We start from the raw sequence: 23,088 nt of genomic DNA on the forward strand, positions 1-23,088 counted from the left end.
GCTGCATAATGAATGGGGGACTGTTAGTCATATGTGAGTGCTGAGATGGCAGCAGCACTCAGCATGGGTCTCTGTTCAGTTTCAAGTGAGCTATAACAGTTTGCTTGTGATAGCAAAAGTACTCTCGCTTCACTGACGAGGGAAGTAAGAGGCTTGCTATGGGAATAAAAACACGCATTGAGTCTTTTAGTCCATGTGTGTTACTAGGGTCTCTTGGGGCTCCAAGCAAGAAATCCCAGGGGCCCCCAACCCACCCGTGCATACCGCAAAAATTTAGTTTTTGTACACATAAATGCAGAATTTCCAGGACATTTGAGATAAAAACTGGAAAAAATAGATTAGTGGTTCTCAAAGTGAGGTCCAGGGACCAACAGAGGTCCCTGAAAGCCCAGGCCTATCAATAATCACTGTAGCAAATAAGTGGCTGGGCCCCCCTAGTGGCCGGGGGCTCCAAGCAACTGCCTAGCTTGCCTGTCCGCAAGCCCCCCTGGGTTCATGGCTGAGATGGTGCCTCTGTGTGGACAAAGACGGGTGGCTTTAAGCAGATTGACGTTGCAAGAATTTGTAATGAATGTGGCCCAGATTCTCTTGTTGACCAACTGTAAATGTTATGTAAGACTAACATCTGGACATCTGGACCACACAGGGTGAATCCGAGGCTAACGCACAGCTTTGTGCGCATGTGTTGTACACCAGAGCTCTGTATCTGTTGCCCTCCTTAGTTTGAGACTGAAGTGTTTTTCAAAAAATTTCATCACAATAGTGTTTTTGTCCTTTTTATCCTCATAAAAGTCACCTTTTTCAGCCTGCTTGCATTCCACTAATGGTATTCCTAAACTTGAAGCTGCATTAAGCAAATATTTGACCACAAGGGGTCACAAAGACAAATTAAAAGCTCAGAAATGCAGGTTGTTATTGCTAACCTTTTAGCAAACATTCGCCCTCCTACACATCCAGCCTACACAGAACATCATTACTTTATTACTTTATTTTAGCTAATTTCTGTCCACCTGAAAAACTAAATTCAGCATTCACTGTCTATTTGACTCCTGTTTGGTGCAACATTGCCCGAGAAAAAATATCTTTCTTTGACTCTAGTTTGCTTTGAATCTCTGCATTTTTTTTTAGATTGCATACTGTTAGCTTGTCTAAGCTTATTTGCTGATGGGCTGGTGAGAGCCATAAGACTCAACCATACAGTGTAAATGTTGGAATACCAAAATAATGAGATAAACGGCACCCTGTTGTTAAAAAAAAAAGTCTGATTTACATGCTTTTGGTGATTGTTTTATGAGAATACTCACACCAGACCCCTTGATCTGACATCAGTTGGAATCTCTGATAGCACGCTAACATGGCTAACAAGCTACAGCTGTCTTCAGCTCCCTAAGGGGATTTAGCTAGCCAAAAAAACCCCAAGCTGCAAGGTTAGCCACATGATATCAGAAAAGGACAAACGTGCAGTGATTATTTTTCCTGTCCCAACGGCTCTTTCAACCTTTCTCCCTTTTATCCCCCCTTCCCTGTCTGTCTGTCTTGTCAGCAGTTGCCATGGCGTTGATTTGTGGTTATTATGGGGTATGCGGGTGTGAGTTGTCCTGCTAACCGTGTCATCCAGAGGGATTGGACATGGGGTTAGGAGAGTGTGTTTGCAGGGGTTTCAGAAGACTTTGTGTGTCAGGGAGGATTTAGAGTGACATTTGGTGTGGGGTGTTTAATGCTGCTTGCCTGCCTGCCCGCCTGTGTGTGTGTGCGTGTGTGTGAGAGAAAGAGCTTTTAAAAAAAAAAAAAAAAAAAAAAAGGGTATTTGATTTTGAAATGTGCTTTAGAATTACTCCCCGTGTGTCTTGTCTTACCTCTCCTGACTTCAACAGCTGCATGTCAGCTTTTGTTCAAAGACCTGCGGTTTCCACACATGGCCAGCAGAGCACGGCTCAGACCAACAGCTAACCAACTGCGGATCACCTAAACCCCCTTACCTGCTCTCCCCAGTGGGTTGGAGCTGCGTGAACGCCTACGTGCACATGCATTTGTGTGAGAGGGCCTCAGTGGGATTGGGAACCTGCTCAGTTGTATCAGGCATGGATCTGTTTTCGGTAATGCTGATGGAAATCAGCATCGTCAACGCAAGACAAACTTGAGATAGATTAAACTTGATAAGAATTTAAATGCATTGTCTTCCAGTATCACAGAGAAGATGGTACTCAATTACATTTCAGTGCCAGTTTAGTGAATCTTGCTGTCTTTCTCGTGCAGCCTCTCTGTCTCTGTCAGATAATCAGTTTACTTTCCCCGTTTCCTCGCTCATATCTGACCACAACCTTTAGCACTACTTCTGCTCTGAAGTCTGATGTGCAGCATTTGCTATCTGTTGCCATGGCAGACAACCAAAGCTATCAGAGGAACAAGGACAAACCCGTAATGTCTGCTTTCAGCATCTACTGCCTCAAACTAAATCCATAAGGAACCTGTGCGTCTTCATCTTGGCCACAGGATTCGCCCGACAGTGGAAAACGTTGCCGGAGTGATCAGGGTCTCTGTGCATTGTGAGGCGAGGTGCCTCATCTGCAGGAGCAGGCGGCCATGGTCAGAAAATCCTGTGCAGCCAGGTCAGGTACAAAATTGGAAGGAAAGAAAGAAAAAAATAAAACCGTTGCTGCACAGACCTCGACCTTGTGTCTGTACATGTGTGTGCGCCTCCACACCGAGACTTTACACCATCAAAACTCACTGACCTTTATGAATACTGCAGCAGGGATTTGGAACAAAGCTAACACATACCAGCACACTCACACACACACACACACACACACGCACGCACACAGACACACTCTCTGCCACCTCATCATCTCTTTATTACTTTATGCTTTTTTTCCCTCCTCCTCCCCTCTGTATCTCCATCTCTCCTTTTTTTTACCCTCTATTTCCTTCCTCATTTCCCCTACCTTATCCTTTCCTGCTCCTCCCATAAACTCACTATTCTTAGATGGTAATTTCTCTCCCACCTCCTCCTGCCTCTCCATCCGCAACCACTCTTTCCGCTATCTTCTCCTTCTCTGGCCTCCTGTCTTGACATAATCACCGCTGCCCTCTCCCTCCTCACCTCTCTGCTTCTCTCTCCGCCCTCTCTGCAACTCTTTTCCCTGTCCTCTCCCACTGTACCATATTTGTTTTTCTGGGCACGGTAAGCTTGTTAGCAGCGGGTGGTGTAGTTTAGCTGGCAGCTGCGGGCCAAGAAAGCCTGAGGATTTAAGGGCATGGTCTGAGATTGGGAGAGAAGGTGCTAACGGGTGTTAGAAAAAAAAGCCAACCACACACATACAGGCACAATTTACATTTATGCATATGCTAAGATTTTCTTTTTTAGTGCATGAAAAAGCATCCACACAGCATTTTGAATCTAGTGACTTTAAAACCAAATACAAATTGAATTCTTTAAAGCATCTCCTGGAAACGGATTCTTGCACATGCACAGTGGAGGAGTGGATTTCTCCCAGAAATTGGGTTTTATCAGGAGTCTCCAGGCCGCCAAGGGGAAGAGGGGAGTTTTGCATGGTGTGTCAAGGATGGATGGATGGATAAAGCGGAGAGCGGGGGGATAGGGACATGACTGGGGTTGCGTGAGGAGATGGGGCATGGCCTGTGTAAATGGGGGATCAGTTTTGCCCAGGGCTCATGGGGCCCCTTATCCAGCTGTGGATTAGGGACGTATATATGTGTGTGTGTGTGTGTGTGTGTGTGTGTGTGTGTGTGTGTGTGTGTGTGTGTGTGTGTGTGTGTGTGTGTGTGTGCGCGCGCACTCTGTGTGCACCAGGCCATACACACATTTTCATGTGTGTGCTTTGTGCTCGCATGCCATACGCCCTGTGCACTGCTCCATGCCTGATTTGTGTATGTGCAAAAAAGGGATGCAGTAATGACATCCTGCCTCGGCATTGTTCAGTGTTTGTGTGTGTGTGTGTGTGTGTGTGTGTGTGTGTGTGTGTGTGTGTGTGTGTGTGTGTGTGTGTGTGTGTGTGTGTGTGTGTGTGTGTGTGTGTGTGTGTGTGTGTGTGTGTGTGTGTGTGTGTGTGCGCGCGCGCGATCAAAACACACTTGGGTGGAATGTCTTGGCCCCCAGTGGTACATCCAAAGCGCTTTAGCTGAGGCAGGGAAGAAGAGAGGGATGCAGGAAGGCTGGAGAGATGGGGTGGAGGTGCGGGTCAGGGAGGAGGAGGAGGGTTTGGCATTTCAATATCCTGAGAGGATTACTGGCCAGGCTTTAGATGGTCGGTCCCCGCAGAGTTACATGGGCCTGAGAGATGGCCGCATAAAGAGAGGAGAGGAGAGTGGGATGAATATAGAAGTGGAGGGATGGGGAGAGGTGAGCGGTGTGGTATTGTGATGGGATGTCTTCTGGGTGCAGGGGGAAGGAGGAATGGGGCGAAGAGCGAAAGCAAGAGTGCATGCATTTCCTCAAAAACAGTCGAAACTTTCTCTGCCTGAACTGTTTGGTGCTATAAACAAGTACGTGCGGGAAAAAAAACTGCTCAAGGAGTACATTTACAAGTGTGTAGATACAAGTCAGGAGATGAGAGGAGGACAATAAGGTCTAGAGATGAAAAGGAGGAACATAGAAGAGTGAAAGACGACTAGGAGCAAGCGAGGAGCAGTGAGACGAGCAGCAGAGGATGTCAAGTGAAGCAGAAATCGGAGGGAAGGCGGTAGAGTCGTGGTGTCAACGGTGGAAGAAGTTCACACATCGTTTACTTCAGTGAAAGTACCAGAAGCACAATGTGGAAATCCTCCATTACTGCACCCCAGTAACAGTACTGCAAAGACTAAATGTCCTCAAAAGTAATAAACTACTGCTCATTCTGCAGAAAGTCTTTATGTTATTGTATTAAGGGAGATGTGAATTGTTGTGAAGTATTAAAGTAGATTAAATTGGAAATACTCAGGTTGAGTACTTGTACCACAGGCTGGTGTGTCACTTCCTGAACGTCTGATGTTTGAATGATGGAAGGAAAATAAGAGGAGTCTAGACGGAGCGACGGCGTTGTCTCTGACCCTCCTGATGCAGCACCTGTCATGACTGTCAAAGAGCTCCGGCTTCTGAGTCCACGTTTCACTTTGAAGGTCTGAATATTTATGAGCTTGAACCTGAATTAATTTGGCCTCGCGCCTCCCCTGCATCATCCCGACAGAAGAAAAGTGCCAACTAATGTTTTGTTTGTTTGTTTGTTTTCCTTCCACTGAACGAGCGCTCCTCTGCTTCTTTGTCATTTAGTTTCCAATAGCCTCTTCTTTTTTTTTTCCCGCCTTCACACCTCTCCACCGTCGCTCCCCTCATCCCCGCCTCCAGCCCTCTGCATGGAGGCGTTTGGATCCTTTTTGCCTCCTTAATTAGAAGTGATGGGAAGGTGAGGCTTCAGCAGGCACCAAATGAATAGAGTCATCAAGCTACTTTTCAGGACTATAGCCCAGCCACTTAAGATGCTTTTTCACTCTGTGATGGGAATTTTAATTGCCTACCGCTTGGCTTATAATTGGAGTCTATGAAGAGGCACTCTCGGGGTCTTTAGTATGTGTTCTCTGTACGTGGATTTCACAGGCTGTTTCTTGTTGTTTGGGGAATTTTAATGTTCGCTCAGGAACAAAAACAAAGCTTGGTGACAGTTGATGACACTCACACGCAATGTTATCCTCGTAATCTAAGCATTATCCGCGGCTTGAGGGCTGTCTGTGATGCACGTCTGTTGTCAAGCCCCCCCCCTTCAGGAGGGGAGAGAAACAGGTGAGAGAAAAACACAAACTCTCATTGAGACTAGAAAGAAAAGTTCAAAATCATTCTCCTCTCTCATTTTCCCCGTCTAATACCTTGTGAGCTCTTCCTCGTGCGGCTGTTGAGAGAGCTCAGGGGTGTTTGTGCGTTCCCTCTTTGTTTTTGTTTTTTTTTTCTGGGTGGGTTTTGCTGCTGCAGGGGAGGGGAGGTTGGTGGCACCCTGCTGTGCCAGAGAGAGAGAAAGTTATCTAGAGATGCAGCTGTCTGTGTGAATGACAGCGTGCTCTGACACAAGAGTACGTGGGTAACAGACAGTTCAAGTCATCAGACCAACGCTGCGCGCACACACACACACACACACACACACACGCGCACAAACCATCTCTGCCTGGCATTAAATGCGTCTCATGTCCAGCTTGTGTCTCGATAGTTACACCTGCTATGAACTTGCGTCTCCAGTGTCCACGTTGAGATCCGATCGCTCTGTGCCACCACAGTCCAGAGGACGATCTGGATGCGGGAACGCAGTCAAGACAGGCCAGAGAAGGCAGCGACGGCGACCTTTACGGATAAAGATTGGGTGTCAAACCTGCGTACGCGCCGTCAAACTTGATTTTACTTGCAGAAAAGTGCCTCCGGTGTTATCCGGAAGAGGCGCACGTACGCGCTCAGCCATGCGGTCAGAGCAGAGGTGATGGTGACAGTTCGGTAATATGTGGACTGAAAACACAATTGCGTTCACACTTATGTTCGATGAGGTCGCAGCGCGTCCCCGACCCCCTGCGGAGGGACGGGGGACCGAGTCTCTTCTACTGCATTTTCAGAAAATATCGAAGAAGAAGAAGAAGAATCAGGGGACAATCCCCTTTATTTGTCACATTTTACAGACATGCTAAACACGCCATGCAAATTGGTGAAATTTGTCTTCCGCTTTTAACCCATCCTGGTCCATCCTTCCTCCACGGCAGACCAGGAGCGGTGGGCTGCCATCTGGCCGGCGCCCAGGGACCCAGTTTCCTTTGTCACCATTGGACCTCTTGCATGTTTTTAGTAGGGTTTTTTTTAAGGAGGATGCCCCAGGTGAACACGGGGAGAACATGCAAACTCCACACAGAAAGGCCCTTTTTCCTCGAGCAGGCACTGAAGGCATGGTGGAGGACACGCCCCCAGCGCCCACAGCGGGATTCAAACCGGGACCTTCTAGCTGTGAGGCGACAGTGTTACCACTTGTTCCACCATGCCACCGACTTTTTGTTCAAGCCTGTGTGTATTTATTCTTTTTCCCAACATCTTAAACACATTAAAACAAAAATCTAAATGATGCAGGTCTGTCCCTGCTGTCCCTCGCTCCCTCTCCTGCTGGTCGAGTGTGACTAAGCACATTTACTCAAGTGCTGTACTCAAGCACAAATTTAAGATAATTATACTCACTTGTGCATGTATTTCCATGCCAGTCGAAGTATTTCAGGCAAATATTACTTATTTTTACTCCTTACTCTGCCAGCTTTATTTACTAGTTTACAAATTAAGACATGACATACAGAATATATGTTTACCTCAAAAAATGTCTTTCATTGTTACAAATAACAAAATGAATTCTGAGTGCTTCTATTTTTACTAAGTGACACTTTCATTGAAGGAGATTTTGCAGTGTTCCTTCTTAAATTTACTGACTGAACACTTCCTCCAGCTCTGCAGTTTCTGTCACGTCATTCTGTGTCAGCCGTGAAGGAAAGAGGACGCGGAGATGTGAGCGTATGTGTGCATGCATTCACTCCCCTGCGAGTCTGTCGGGGCAGATAGAGCTTCCTTCGCCTTCTCAGCCAGTCTCCTGCAGCAGGCTTGGGTCAGCCACTCGGCGTGTGTGTGGCCCATGTTTTTATTTGTTTGAGGCTCCGGGCTGAGCCTGTCTGGCTTGATGGACGTGTCGTGATCAGACCTCGCCTCTGCCTTTAGGCTAACGCACACTGGGCCCGAAGAGTGTTCAGAATCAGTCGGTGTGCAGCTGTCAAGAGCAGTTTAAGCAAGTCGGCCCCAGCCGCTCCCCCCTGGTGGGGGTGTGGGATGCCAGATTTGACAGTTTTCTAAGCTCTGTAAAGGCTGAGCCAACAGGTAATAGGGGGTTTTTGACATACAGCAGGTCTTCATGCTTTATTTTCTGCCCAGACAGATCACTAATGGCAAACTATTATCAGTCTTTCATTGCATGTATGTGCAGATGTTTCTCCATTGTAAGATTATATTCAGAACCTGGTGTTTTTGCACAGCTGGATTATGTTAAAAGGGCCTTTTGAATGCATCATGCAGCGAGGCAGCCTTTGTTCCGCTTGCTCGTTCGATCGCTGTTCAGGTCTTTCTCTCGCCCACCCACCTGCTGACTGACACATTTAATCATTCCATCACCGAGACTCTCCCTCACACAAACACATGCATTCAGACACACACACACACACACACACACACACACACACCATGGTAGATCAGGTCCCTGCAACATATAATCTTGTAGTTTAGCCGAAAATGTGCCCTATCCAGGTGTCTTCCCCGAGCCATTCCTCCTCCTCTCAGACAAAAATATCCAAATGTGTGTGTGTGTGTGTGTGTGTGTGTGTGTGTGTGTGTGTGTGTGTGTGTGTGTGTGTGTGTGTGTGTGTGTGTGTGTTAATGTTAGGCAAGACTCCCTCTAAACACCTCCCCTCCCCTTTTCTTCCTGTGCTGATACGAATGGTAATAACCGCAGATAATACCTGTTTCTGACTGCATCTGCACACCTCGCCTTTGAGGCAGGATCCATAATAATATCATTTTCCTCTTCCTACTGTTGCTCTTTCTTACAGTACGCTCCTACTTTGGTTATTTGGAGCAGCGCAGGATAATTGTGTCTATGCGTATTGGGGATGAGGCGTCCAGGTGTTTGGATGCTGATAGGGCAGATTAGACTGAGAGGTGAGCGCGGACAGGTTGCCAGATAGCGCTCCACTGCTGGGGCAGGCTGATAGCCACACATTAAAGCAGCAAGACCCGCTGCAAGATAGTGAGACTTGGGCAGGGGGAGCTGCTCTTACATACAGCACCATTAGATTAGGACGCATCCACAGGCGTGCACATACTGCGCAACCACCTGGTGAGCTTTAGAATAAAGACATCGTAAGAATAGCGCGGAGTTGTCTTCATTCATTCAAAGTAGTGAATAATGAATTTAAATTATTTAAAGATGCCATGTGCCCACTTACTTCAGTTAGATATGTGTGTGTTTATACAAAAATATTATAAAAGCTCTACTTGAAAGCCTTGAAAGCCTTGAAAGCTTTAAAGAGGACGCTTTAAAGCTATAAAAATGTGTCCTTGTTTTGCTGCCCACATAATTATTATGATATTTCATGCTTTTGAATGTTGTTGGATGTGGTTTAACTCTGCAGAAGCAGTGTTGCCGAATTGTCAGCGACCTCATTGCAACAGCTAGAAGTAATTCAGCAATGTCTCACCTTTTTTTTTTTTTAATAGCAAAGAGCTGCTGAAAACCTCCTCTGGCTACTTACTTTTAATTGAATCAGTACACAATGCATTGCTTTAAGGGTGCTACACTTTTTCTCCGTGCATTCAGATAGTCGAGTGTCTGTCGGCAGGATATTTGAATAGTTAAAATCTGAGTCAAACATTCTTCATTGTCTGATACAGTTTCACACTGACAAAAAGTTTAGCTTGCAGATGAACGCTACGGTAAAGTTAAAGGCAGGGAAAATACTGGATGAACCACACAGCAACCTGGCCGTCTGAAACTTTGATGACTTTATTAAAGAAACGCATTTGCAAATGCAGACTCCTCTGGGATTTTGGAACCACTGACGGAAATGCTTGTGGCAGTATGAAAAGCCCCAGGGAGAGCTGAAGCAAAAGAAAGTAATGTTCCCACTCCTCTGCTGTCAGTCACATAAATCGCTGCACAGTTTAACCCCAGGTAGAAGCCAGTGGTGCTGTGCCCAGAGGGAACGACGCTCTTGCTTCCCATTAACCCTTTGAACATGAACAGGCCTGACAGATGCAGCTCTCTCGATCAGTCCTGCCTGAGACTTGTAGCTTCGCTCGCTACGATGCTAACACGCACGCAGTCACTCGCTCTTTAATATGCGTGGGCACACAGGAGCGTAAAAGTTGCGAGAAGTAGAACAATGAAACCCCCTCCTGACAAGATGGATGTCATCTCAGCAGAGGCACAAACAGGCCTGCGGGGAGCAGCGGATTCCCCCGAGAACAGAGATGGAGACGGAGCTGTGCTGGGGAAATGGGAGCGATAAGGAGATGGAGAGACGGTGTGAGAGAGAGAGAGAGAGAGAGAGAGAGAGAGAGAGGGAGGAGGAAGAGAAAGAGGAGGAAGAGAAAGAGGAGGAAAGTAAGAATGACTGCGAGATGTTCAGCCGTGCTTGTGCCGTCGCCCCTGGGGAGAGCAGCTCCTCTGCCTGTCTCCTTTGATAACGACACACAGATGCCAGTTGCACCTCAGCTGCCTCTGTGCACATGGATGCAAGAGCCTACAGCAGCGGCTGCCATTTTGTGCCAAAGTCTATTCATACATCTACCTGCCATAGAGACCTGAGTGTAGAGCCTGCCACGTAAACCCCGGTGTCTGCAGGAGTGGGTTGGATTTGGTTAGAAACATGCTTTTTGATTCGTGAAAAGTTAGGACCGCCTGTGCTTCTGTCTATATTGCTGCTTGTGCGTGCACCAGTGCATGTGCACACTGTTTACAATACTGAACCTGAAAGGATAAAATGACGTCACCGCAGGAACACAACAATGGGAGAAGCCCGTCTGACATAATTGAGGCATTCAGAGTGTAACGCAGCAGGCGATTTGAGGGGGGGATGCCATCCTCATTAGCAAAATGACCAAAATGCATCCCCCTCATTAACCCGCCACCCCCCCTCTCCAGCCTCCAGTAGCAGAGGGAGTGCAGGGCAGAGGGGTTATTTAATTGAACATGTCAGACTAGTCTGCCTGACGCATTGATCCTTTATCTGACTGAGGTTTGTGCACGTTAGAATCTATGGCCTGAAATATCAGCAGCCTGGCTGTGCTGCGTATCGATGAGTTGATGAATGAACCGCGCCGCTGAAGGAGCAGACAGATTTGTAATTGCACCTTTTCCTCTAAATCCTGCCTTTCTATCAGTTTTGTCTTGCCTTTATAATATTCTGTAACCTGAGAGCTCCACAGGGCGTGTGTCTGTAACATCGGATATGAAACGTGGATTTGCTCCGTCCTCCATGTTTCAGAAGAGGAGCGTTTTCCCGCCAGGATCTTTTCTGTGGACTTGTGGAAGGTCCCAGCAGTGATCATGATTAAAGATAATCAGCTAACTGTGCATCCAAAGTAAAAGTTAACAAATATTTAATGCATGCATGGTAGGATAAAAAAAATATTTTTCCTTTAACCAGAAAGAATCTTGACATCTCTGACATCTTTTACAGCAGCTGAAAATGAAAGCAGTTTGTGTTGATTTCTACATATTTTGATTTCTCGAACCACAACTCGCGCTTCGCTGCCTGGCTGTGAGTTTGTGACAAATGGCTCGAGGGTGTAGAAACGTACTCCCAGTTCAAATTCAACAACAATCAGAATCCATAAATCCTAAATGATGCCCGGCCCAGCTTGTCCTCGCCGCCTCTGGACGTTTCATCGCTGAGAGGAACAGCTGTGCGCTGCCTGTTTGCCATTTTGTGCCAAACTCTGTCTATTATACGTCCTCATGCCTCACTCTTCTCGCTCTCATCATAGCGTCCCTTGGAAGTGCGTAGACCATTATCTGTATCAGTGATTGGTATGTGTACAGCAAAGCCGGGTCTTATCAGAGGCTGTATATCTTTGTGACGAGTGCCCATCGGTGTGTCTGACGTGATTTCTGCAGGGTGATGAGGCTTTGAAAACGTCTGCCGTGTACTTCCGCAGCAGAGCTGGAGAGGCTTATTGCCCACAAGGCCATCACCTCCTCTATATTACTTGTGAAAATCATTGTGCAATTGTGTGTGTTTTTCTGTGTGTTTGTGTGTGTGCAGTCCATTCGAGACGGCATCGATTTCCTCCTCTCAAATACAGCGCCAAGCCCGACACCACCCACCATTTGCTGCCATATACTCGTGTGTGTGTGTGTGTGTGTGTGTGTGTGTGTGTGTGTGTGCTGTGGTGGGCGTACAGTATCTGCACTTATATTTGCATGAGCAGCTGAATGTGTGTGTGTGTGTGTGTGTTTGTGTGTGTCTTGGAAATTATTATATCTACATAGCAGCTCCATATTTCCAAGAGAAGTGTCCAAATCTCCCATAGATACACAAATATTATGGAAATTTGGAGCGTTAGAAGGCAAGTGCTGTAAGAAATGGACAAAAAAATGGAATTGTGGAGTTGACGGTCCCTAAAAGAGCGAACATTTCTCAAGATTCCTTGAGAATTCACAATAAAATATGTTTTTAGAAGCTACGAGGGAAGGTTTTTAAGCCTCAGGTCACTTCCATTTCAACATGAAAGTCTGATCATATGTGTTGCGTACATGTTGCTTCATATACGCTCCTATGTGCCGTCGTTCATAGCGGATGCCTCAGGGCTTTGGAAGCAGTTCGGACAGTCCTAGTTTGTCTGCCACAGAAGTTCGAGCACCTCCCTTTCAGCCGCACGGGCGGGAACGCCGCCTTGGCCGGCGTATCGCTTCTCCATCTGAGCCCGCAGGTGACTGCGACGCGCGTGTCGACGGAGAACTCGTGCACACCTGCTTTTTATGTGTCAGATTGAGCTGTGTGATCGGGGTGTGGAGGCAGGCAGCAGCGCTATGCATAATTCAGCACACAAGGAAGGAATAGCAAACAATAGCCTGCAGTTGTAGATGGGGAGAGCAGGTTGACACGGAGTTTGTCTTGGGTGGCAGGGACTTAGAGGAAGGAGACGGTGTCTGTTAGCACTTAATTTCACTCTTAACTGGCGTCTAACTACCAGCTCCCTTTCTTTTTCTCACTTCCTGTAGTGTTTGTCCTTTGCCACCTGCCCATCTCAGCTGTGCACTTTTATTTATTTATTTCCCTCCTTTTATAATGAGCGAGGCTACAGCCTATTTCCTCTTAGAATAAATGCCTGTAGAGATAAAGAATCATTTCTCTCCCAGTGTTTATTTACGTTCTTGTAAACTGTTCATTAGCATCTTTCCCGCTCCTGCTACACCCACCCTCTGCTGTACCGCCTGATGTAGTCTATATGTCTGTCGCTTACCATCCGTTCACACTATGTGGGGATATCTGTGCCTTGTTTTAAAATGCCATTAATTGGCAGGATTGAAATTTTCCGAACACTTTGAATGTTCCTGCTGAGTGTTTGTCTCAATCAGAGCCTGAATAGAGACGGTTCAATAACACCGAATCCATCAGATTTATTATTATTTTGAAAAAGATGTTGGAGTGTCAACCTGCTCGCTCAATTCCCCTTTATCATTCTGAAATCGTATCTCTACAGTTTATAATGAAAAGAAAAGCAGGATCAAATTCTCTTCTATTCAGCTTGATTCAGCGGACGTACAGTTTATTGACAGATTCAGCACTCCTGGGGGGGGGGCACACAGACACACACCCATCTTACCTCTGTGATACCAGCATTCACACACACAGGTTATCATGAATAATGGATAAATACCTGTCTTTCAGAGACATCAAAAACACACAGATGGAGATGGACAGTGAGAGAGAGATACAGACAGACCGGGAGTGTCTTTGATCCGCCACCTAAAATGACTGTAATATCCTGCTGTTTGAGTGGAAGAGCTGCACAGATGCTCTATGTGTCTGTTAATGACTCAGTTGTGGGGACATAAATCTGTTTACGCAGTCACATTGTGGGGATTCGGCTTCCTTTTGGGGACAAATCGTAAATCATTACATTTTAGGGTGAAGACTTGGGTTAAGGTTAGGTTCAGGGGTCAGTGGCTCAGGGGAAACAAAAGGGGGAAAGACAGTCTTGTTAAAAGGCCGTTTATAATAAAATCAAATGACAGTTAAAAGAGGTTCATGAACCTTCCGTTGAATAAAAGAATAAAATAAGTAAGATAAAATACAATTAAATGAGGTGAAATAAGGCGATGAACCATCAGGTAGGACTGCTGTATTTATTTAAGGGGTTGTCCAAGGTGCAGGTAGGGCAGCGAGAATATAATGTGACTGAGTTAAAACCCTGCTCCCCTTCTAGGATACAGTTTAAAAAGACGTTTTCAGCCCCAGGATTTTCACAAGAGTATGATAAAATAACTGTTTGTTGTCAGGAAGATATGCATGTAATAATTAATGGTAGACTATAAATAAATAAACAACATCATAAAATACTGGATTGATTAAAGAAATAGGCGCAGTAATAAGACGCACACACAGGAGTACACACACGTATATATCTATGTACATATTATTAAAAGTGATAAAAGATCATGCAAACACAGTCTCTGAGAAGTGAATATAAGTCAATGTAATGTCCTCCAAAGTGATGGAGTCCTGACTGTGAACGTGTGGAGTGTTTTGTGCGTTCACATAGTTTTGCTCGTGTGTGATCGACAGGCAGAACGCACGCGTTAGTCTGTCTGCTCCCACCGAGGAAAGAGCTGAACGGGTGGCCAAAGGTCGGTGACAGGATGAAAGAAAAACAGATGAGAAACTGCAAGAAAAATAAGGAAAGGGAGGTCTGTGCCATAGAGCATCCTGGGGATCACCTCTTTCTGAGGAGGGGTGGTGTTTAAATAAGTGAAAAACAGCAATAATCATCATCAGTATAAAAAAGATGACAGCGAACACCTCGTACCCTCCCCTGCTAACGCTAACCCTAATGGCCTTAATGGCACAGCTCCTCCCAAACATAATGGCCTTTTGACTACGCTAACTGCAGCCCTTTATTTTTCTGATATTTCTGAGTGACAGCCCACTTTGCTACTTCATTATACATGGAATAATTAGCACTTAAGCAGGAGTCGGTGGTGCTTGCTGATTATCATACTATGTGCCGCCTGTCATTTGTTGACAGAGAAACAAAAGAACTGGTCTTTCCTCAGTAATGAAATTGTTTGCTTAGCGAGCTGGCGCCATTACACACTGCGTCTAAATTTGGAAAAGCTCTGTCTGGATAATTCATCTTCTGTTTTTGTTCTCTATCGTGATCAATGCGAGATGAAATATCTGTCAGGATCGTTTTCGCCGAGCGTCTCCAGGATTGACTCCGAAAAAGTTCTGAGGTCTGTTTAATTGAGAGGCTCGGGGAGGAAACGGGGAGCTCGGATTAAGAGCGTCTCCATCCGTTAGTCTGGTGTCGATACAGAGTTGTCAGTCGATCCATATCTGTATTGATCTATTGCCAGTCCCCGTGTTGCATCCCAGGCACTTTTTCAATGCCACACACACACACACACACATACGAAGAAACATGCGCAGTTTGTCCACCCGTGGACTACAATGAAGTTGTCTGCTCTGTCTCAGCGTCAATAATTCATCTGTAACCTCTCTCCTCCCGACTTCTGTCCTCTTTCTCTCCAGTGTGTCCTTCACGATCCATATTTCTTCCGCTCTCTGCAGTAGAGGGGAGACAGTGTATAGATATATCAGTGCTCGTCCAGCCTGTGAGCGAACTCACTGTATTCCTGCCTTGACCTTTGCCTGCAGAGTCCAGCTTTGTGTAAAAACTGGAAATACAAGAGAGTAAAGACTCTTTCTGATGTCCTTGAGTAAACTCTTCAAGCTAGTGCATTCATATTGAATGAGGCTGGAATCCCCGAACTCATCCCTCTTCTTCCCCTCCTCCCTTTTCTCGCTCTTCGTAGCTCCATCGCTGATCAGCGAGCTGCGAGCAGAGAAGATCGAGCAGAAGAGCATAACCCTGGTGTGGAGGGAGCCCTCCTACCCGAACAGCAGCCGCACCGAATATGAAGTCAAGTACTACGAGAAGGTAAAATCCACTGTTCCTCTGCACCATCACCTGGCTGTCGCGGCTGTTTTTCTGTTCTCCACATCACTAATCAAGAGTTTCATATGTGCACCTCCACTTACTGTTCACCATGACTAGTAAATCACAGTTAAAGATGATTCGTCATGTTTGTTCTTGAGTAAGAAGAAGCAACCAGAACTTAAAGAAATGCCTAAGATGTGTTTGAGGTAAACAGGGAAACTAATACTAATAGCAAAAACTGAGGGATCTTAAGCAGAGGCCCGAGATCTGACTGTGGGGGGTCAGACTCCAACAGTGCTGCTTCCTACGTTTCCAATAATGCGGCTCAATAGTGTCTTTTATCAGACTGCCTCCTGAATGCTGGCAGACTGTTAAGGCTAAACCCATATAGCGTATTAGTACTTCTTTTTTTAGTACTCTCCCTTACAAATAAACTGAACTTCATGCGTAAAAATTGATGGAATGCTCCTTTAATCACACTTTTTCCTTAATGTTACACGTTTGTGTAAAAAAGCCAAACAGTTAACAGCCAATATATAATCATTTAACTTTGTTCAATCCCTCAAATAACTTCAGAATCCAGGACTTGACACCGAAATCTTCATCTTTGGTGCTTTTTCTTCACGATGAATGATGAAATGAAATGAAATATTTAAGGATAACACAAACTTACCACTCAGTCAGCTCAGCAATCTGTTGCCTGTAAGATTAAATGTTGTGTTGAACTGCTAACTGTTGACACATGTTCAAAAATCCTGTATTTTTCAGTGCATTTCAAGGGCCAATTATGCAGAAGCCTGTGTCCATATTACTGCCACATTTTCTTTCGCTTTTATGGATAACCACTGTAATTTCATCGGCCCTATCACGCTCATTTAACAGAACACTTAGTCAGATTGCGGCCGCCCCGTCAACAGTCATAGTCTTCACAGTAAATCTGTCATGCACGTAAACCACAGCTGTCACGCTCACGCCTCTCCATTTTCATACGCTGCATTTTCTGGCAACGCCAGGCCTTTGTGTTTGGCTCTGACACACTCTCACCCATTTTCACACCTCCTTCTCTTCTCTATGCTTCACCATATTTAATAAAGCCCTTGCTCCTCGCTGCTCGACTCCCACATCTTTGGAAAGAAAGAAAAAGAGGGGAGGGTCTGCAGCGGGGATGGGCAAGGAGAGACTCGGGGCGACGGGAAGAGATGACAGGCGGGATACAGCCGAGATGCCGGCGTGATAACCAGAGCAGAGAAAAGGTTAGAGAGGGTATTAGGGACAGATGAGGGGAAGAGGACTTGGTGGAAAGATGCTTGTGAGAGCACAGTAATAGAAAGAAATGAATGAAGGCGCTTTGTGAGCGAAGCAGATGAATTGTGGGAGTGTAAGGGAAAGGTGGAGAATAACTGAAATTGAGACGGGAAGATAGTTGACAGGCCACGAAATGAAAAGGCATCTAGGCTGCAGCAAAGAGCCCATTGGAGTAAAACATATGGCTTTTTGCTTCGACTGTGTACGAAGTCCTTTTTGTTATCAGCTGTACAGTACGGGCCCACGCAGCGCTCGCTGGTTTTCACCAAATCATTCGATAACGCTGTAATGTATGAGGTATTTAATTTAATCTGGAGCTTAGCAAACAACACATTGTCGCTGATAATAATGACTAACACTGGTAATGACAAATAATGATTAAATCACTGGTTATTCATAACTTGATATTACAAAGTGTCATCTCTGACTCGGTTATTTTTCTCCCACCCGTCTTTTCCTCTCCACCCTCCTCTGTTCTCTTCTCCATGTCACATACTGTATTAGCTCTCTCCACAGGAGTCACTCATTGTGCGCCGGCTGCCATTCTCAGTTAATCTCTTTATTTCACCCTGTCTGTGTCTGTCTTCTCTGACTTTCTGCTTTCTTTATTCCCTCTTCTCGCCTTGCTCGGACATCCATAAGAAAAGCAGCAAAGATCACGCATGCTGTTCCAAATCCTCATTACCGCACGCGAGGAGCATCCCACTCAAAAACTCACGTGCTTGATTTACCTCATTTTTCCGTCGCACGTAAATCGGATTTATCATCAAAGCTGTTACACAAGCTCATCCTCACTTTTAGCCGTCTTATTGCCATGCAGAGGCGTGACACGCAAAGATACAGAGACGGGAGACGGTTTGCGGCGAACGTGCAAAAACAAACATATCAGATGACAAGTGGACTAATTATGCTAATGTGTGTCACCCACTCGCTGCCCTCATTGTGCCCACTTTTGCAAGGTGTGAGTCACTCTCACAGAGAGAAACCGATGCTTGGGTTTGTTTTTCTAAAGGCCTCTCAGGAATCGAGTTGTGCTTTTGTTACCGTTACGGCAGTGATGCTTCTTTATTGGCGCATTTAACTCCTCAGCGAGGCCTCGCACACTGTCTGACTGAAACTTTGGGACCCGTTCCTCTCCCTCCATAAAGGAAACATTACCGGAGCCTTTGATTTGGTTACTAAATTGTCTCGCCCGCCGCGTCCCCCAGCATCACAAACTGCGCCTTGGAAATGAACAAGGCGTCTCGCAAATGGATTCCACCTACTCGTCTCACTCTTTCCTCTCCTTCTCCTCCTGCTTCGCCGTCTTTGTTTTGTCTGTCTCTCACTTTCGCTCTCTGCCTCCGCAGGAACAAAAGGATCAGAGCTATTCGACTGTGAAGACCGCCGCCACACGGATCAGTGTCAACAACCTCAAACCTGGCACCACATACGTCTTCCTCATCCGCCCGTTCTCCACGCCGGCCCCCTCCTCCTCCCTGTCCTCCTCCCCTCTCTCATCCTCCTCGTCCTCTGCTTCCTCCCCTTCATCCTCCTCTTCTTCTTCTTCTTCCTCTTCTTCATCGTCCTCCTCCTCGTCTTCCTCCTCTCCACCGCCCATCGACTACGGAGCGTACAGCGCTCCCCTGGAGCTGCAGACACTTGGCGAGTGTGAGTACCCGTTTTACGCCTCCTCCCCTCTTCTCCTCACTTTCTCCTCGCTCCCTCCTCTGAGCACCGGCAGGCAGATTGGGGTAGGGGGTTTGTGCAGGCACCTGGCCAGCCCACACAATGAAGTGTGCTGCTGGAGCGAGAGAGACCGAGAAGGGGATGTGACTGTGTCTCAGATTATGTGTGAAGATTCGAGATTTTAGCAGTAAGCTGTGAAATGGTTCCTCTTTGTGCGAGTTGATACCGTGTCCCTCGTGCCACCTCGGGGTCTGGTTGGGACTCTGTGTGTATTTCATGCCTTGTGCTTCTCATGAATTCTTTGTTTTGAAACCTTTCTAGTTCCAGGACAGGGATTTGTTGAGCTTTTCGTAGCCTGAGCTGCTTCACGCCGTTTATACAGCTGAAGACACCCGAGAGCTGCCCCGCTCTATCCTCCACAGTTGGCCAGAGACCAGCTCTGCCGAGCGATTATTTATTTATTTTGAAGCGGATGGGGTCTTAGTTTTGCTGTAGGGTGAGAGGTCTTCCAGCGGTTGAGTGCTAACTTTTCTGGACGATGCATATTCAGTTTCCTTCATTTGCCTCGGGCTGGATCAAGTGTCAAATAACCCGAGATCTCACAAGGCAGCCACGCAGCAGCCTCTAGTGGCCGTGTGCGAAACGCAGGCGCGCATAACGATTTTAGACCAAGATTATGACATTTATCTTTCAAGTCAGCAGTGCTTCAGGCAAGTATAGCTAATTGTAGATTGATGGTAAGCAAACAGGAAGAGTTGGCGGCTGCACAGCTACAGTTCAAAGAGGGGGAACTTTACAAGCTTGTGCACATTTGAATGCATTTTCTTGCTGAAGATTAGTGTTCAGTGTTGTGAAGTTGACTCCTGCGTGCTCTGCTCTGTCCCAGGACGAGAAGAACGTCTGCAGATCTGTTCAGCTTCTGAATTCATTCTTCCAAACTGCAGCCGACTGAATGATTCTTATAATAACTGCACAAGAGTTTATGAGGTCAATAACTCAGAGCCTCAACTTTTAAATCAGCATGGACGAGAAGCCTTTAAATTGAACGATTGCTCAGTTCTGTTACTGACTCCATCTGCTGATGAAGACCATGTGACCATTGTGATTGAAGGCTCCAGAACAGCTGCTAAATGGACCTTAAGACAAGACTGTTTTGTCTCTGACTGTAGTTCTGGTTTACTTCTACCATCATTTTTACTACAAAAAGCATATTGTGCGTACACAAACACGAGGCGTCCTTTTATTCCTGTTTAGTGAGGCAGAAAGAGAGTTAGCGCTTTTCAAAGAGTGCAGTATTGGAGGGTCAAGTGAGAGTGTTAATAATGTCGAGGAGGTCGTGGCTTTCTAAAATAGGAAAACGTCAGTTTACCCTGCACTCTAACCAACTTCTTATTAAATTAATTCGGCCTTTAAGGTCATTGCGTTATTATTAGCTCTCATCTCCTGCCCTTGTTCTGTTAATATCCAGTAATTGAATATATGTGCAATGCATGCGGGTGTGTTAAACGGTGTTGTTATGGGGAGATGATGAGTGTGTGCGGAGCATAAACGCGCCTGCACACGCGTTTTCTTCATGTGTGTAAAGAGTGTGTTTTGTCATTTCCAGTGGCACTGGCGTCCAGCGAACAGAGCCCGGTGGTGATCATCGTGGTCGTGTCCGTGGCCGCCCTGATCATGCTGCTCTCCATGGGGGTCGGGCTGCTGATCTGGAGGAGGTAGATATGTATATGCAGACACGCACGCCATTAATTAATTCACCATCCGCTCTACACTTCCTTTTTAATACCCTCAGCATGTCATACAAGCACGCTGACATGCACATGTGTGCAAACAATCAAAGACTCAATCACATATTCGAGTCTTCTGTCACACGCCACTCCATCATAATCCAGATTACAGTAATCCAGTGGTAGGAGGAGTCCCTCTTCGGAAGGACTGTGCAGCGAGAGAATGGCTCGATAAGCGGTGACACTCATCGTTTAATATGCGACATAAAGAAGTCGGTTTGATAATGGCGCTGTCTGTGTCAGGGAAACGCTGGCAGGGTCAGAAACTTCTTTGATCATTTTTATTTTTTCATAGTTCTTCGCTGTCTCATTAAAAAAGGCAAAGAGATGAGAGGGAGGTTAAAGCGGTGTCGCTTGCATAACACCTGAAACGTAGTTTACTCAGGCCAGCAGTTTCTAGAGAGATCAAAAGTCTTTCATGCTTTTTAGAATAAAAATGGACAGTCCATTGTTTCACTACATTTTCAAAAAAAAGGTCAATTCAAGTATTTAACTTGGAGTTGAGGGCGACCACGGTGACTTCCTCCACCACTACTGTGACCTGATTTTTCGTGGTAGCAGGAAGAGGCCATTCAGCAATCAGTGTAAGAAGCTTTATTTCTTTATTTCTATACTTTGAAGTGGCCGCCCGGTGCACATCAGCCCAAAGTCTGGGTCAGTTTTAGACTGAAGTGCATGAGTTGTGATGACCAGAGCAAAATTAGGTTACATGTTTTGATAGCGTGGCTTAAAAACAAAAAGAAAAGCCAGTAAAGTGGGACAGGTTAAAGATCCACCCTGACCACGTGAAATGATTTTTGATGAGGTGTTGAGCAGCCACACGTATCAAAATCCTAATGTGCTCACTTTTAGCGGCACTGAGCTGAGATTCATTAGTTAGTAAGCTTGCCACAGGATGGTACACTGATGTGTCTTTGGGTGTTCGCCACCTCAAACCTTTTAACCAAATACCGCCTTAATGGGCCCACTGGCAAGACGACGAAGAGCAAACGATGGGCTCTGTTTCTCTGACGGATACTACCCCTCCGCTTGAATGGAGGCTAGCATCCAACTCTGATTCGCTGCAAGTCTCCGTCCTCCCAGTGTCCCGCCAACCTATCCTGTTTCACCAGGAAATACATCACGATCCGAACACTAGATACTCTTGAAATGCCATTTTAAGAGTGATCATTTGCACCAAACAGCCAAGCAAAATTTTGCGTTTGGAGTTAACTTACCAGTCAGTGATTGGTTGTATCCAGGCAAATGTAAATGACTAGCAACCAATCGCAAAACCAGACTTGAGCCCCTTGACTGATTAACAGTCCGTTACAGCGGTTGAATCATCGTATGTATAACAGTTTCAGTCAACACTCAGTCAACCACCTACTCTATAGATTCCCAGTTTGAATTCATTACTGTTATTCTGTGTCATCTCAGGCATTTTAATGTATGTTTTATTGTCTTGTTTATTGTACTGAGCATAAATGTGCATGTTTTATTCAGCAGAGCAGAAAAGAGGTGGGGGTGGGGGGTGGTCGGTGGGGGTGGGGGTGGGCAGGGTGCATTTCTGCTTGCCGTTCCAACCACTTTACTCTTTGACTCCTGACCAATTCTATATTCTGCCAGCTCGCCTCACGCACGCCCACGCACAAACGCACACCCTCGCACACTTTACACCGTACACTCCATCACACATGCAAGCACATGAGCAGGGAGCACATATCCACTCCCACACAGTTACACACATGGCCAGAAAACTGTTTTTTTTGTTGTTGTTGTTTCAATTCATTTGGCTGCCATTCAATTGATATCTGTCCAGGGAGATTTTCAGATACATTGCAGCAGCATTTGTTTGCATAGTTCGGGAAGTTGGGACGCTGTAAAAAATGTTAACAAAAACGTAAAGCAGCCATTTACAAAAGAGCTTTGTTTACTGACTGCGGTTTTACGAAGCGTTCCTGAGCCCATCTAGTAAAATCCCTCGCTCCATCCTCACTTGTGAACGACTGAGCCTTTCCAGGATGCCTCTTTCAAACCCAATCATGACACTATCACCTGTTACCAATGCACCAAATTCAGAATAAGCAGATATTTACAAAAATCAATGAAGCTGATGAGCATTAAATATATGGCTTTTGTGCTGTTTTCAGTTGCGTTTATGTTTCACAGAGCGCCCCAACTTTTTTGGAATCTGGGTTGCACGTCTGTGCCACCTCTCAGCCTCATAAAGTGCCTTTTCCACGGGTACACCTACCTGTCTAAAGAGGGACTGTGATATGGAAACCACCAGACCAATTCGAGATACGCACAAAACAGTGCAATGATGGAGTCAGCCGGGTGTAGAAATGGGTTCTATTCACTCACAGCAGCCCCATACAAACTGCTGCTGTCAGTCAAACATCCATAAAGGAATATATGGGAATAGACGTACACACAGACTCACACATACAGTGTGAAGGCAACAGCGCCGCAGTAGAAAAACACAGAATATGCAAAAATGTGCCAACTCTCAGTGCGCACACATATACGCATTTAAATACATTGTTGCTTTGAGGGAAGGCAGCGTCATCCCCTCGTGCACAGCCCAGCGCTGAATAATAACGCTTATCTTTCTCTCCTTTATTCCCA

General features: G+C 46.0%; 1 protein-coding gene across 2 annotated transcripts in view; it reads left to right on the forward strand.

Annotated features, from left to right (window-relative positions):
• Nucleotides 1-23,088, forward strand: part of LOC139345414 (ephrin type-A receptor 7) — a 147,559-nt gene that overhangs the window by 101,449 nt on the left and 23,022 nt on the right. For both annotated transcript variants that reach the window (XM_070983967.1, XM_070983968.1), the window contains exons 6-8: nucleotides 15,594-15,718; nucleotides 18,373-18,673; nucleotides 20,298-20,406. In XM_070983967.1, the coding sequence (XP_070840068.1) occupies nucleotides 15,594-15,718; nucleotides 18,373-18,673; nucleotides 20,298-20,406 (535 nt within the window). The remainder of the gene's footprint in view (nucleotides 1-15,593; nucleotides 15,719-18,372; nucleotides 18,674-20,297; nucleotides 20,407-23,088) is intronic.

Source organism: Chaetodon trifascialis, chromosome 17, assembly GCF_039877785.1.
Source record: "Chaetodon trifascialis isolate fChaTrf1 chromosome 17, fChaTrf1.hap1, whole genome shotgun sequence".
NCBI classification, from domain to species: domain Eukaryota; kingdom Metazoa; phylum Chordata; class Actinopteri; order Chaetodontiformes; family Chaetodontidae; genus Chaetodon; species Chaetodon trifascialis.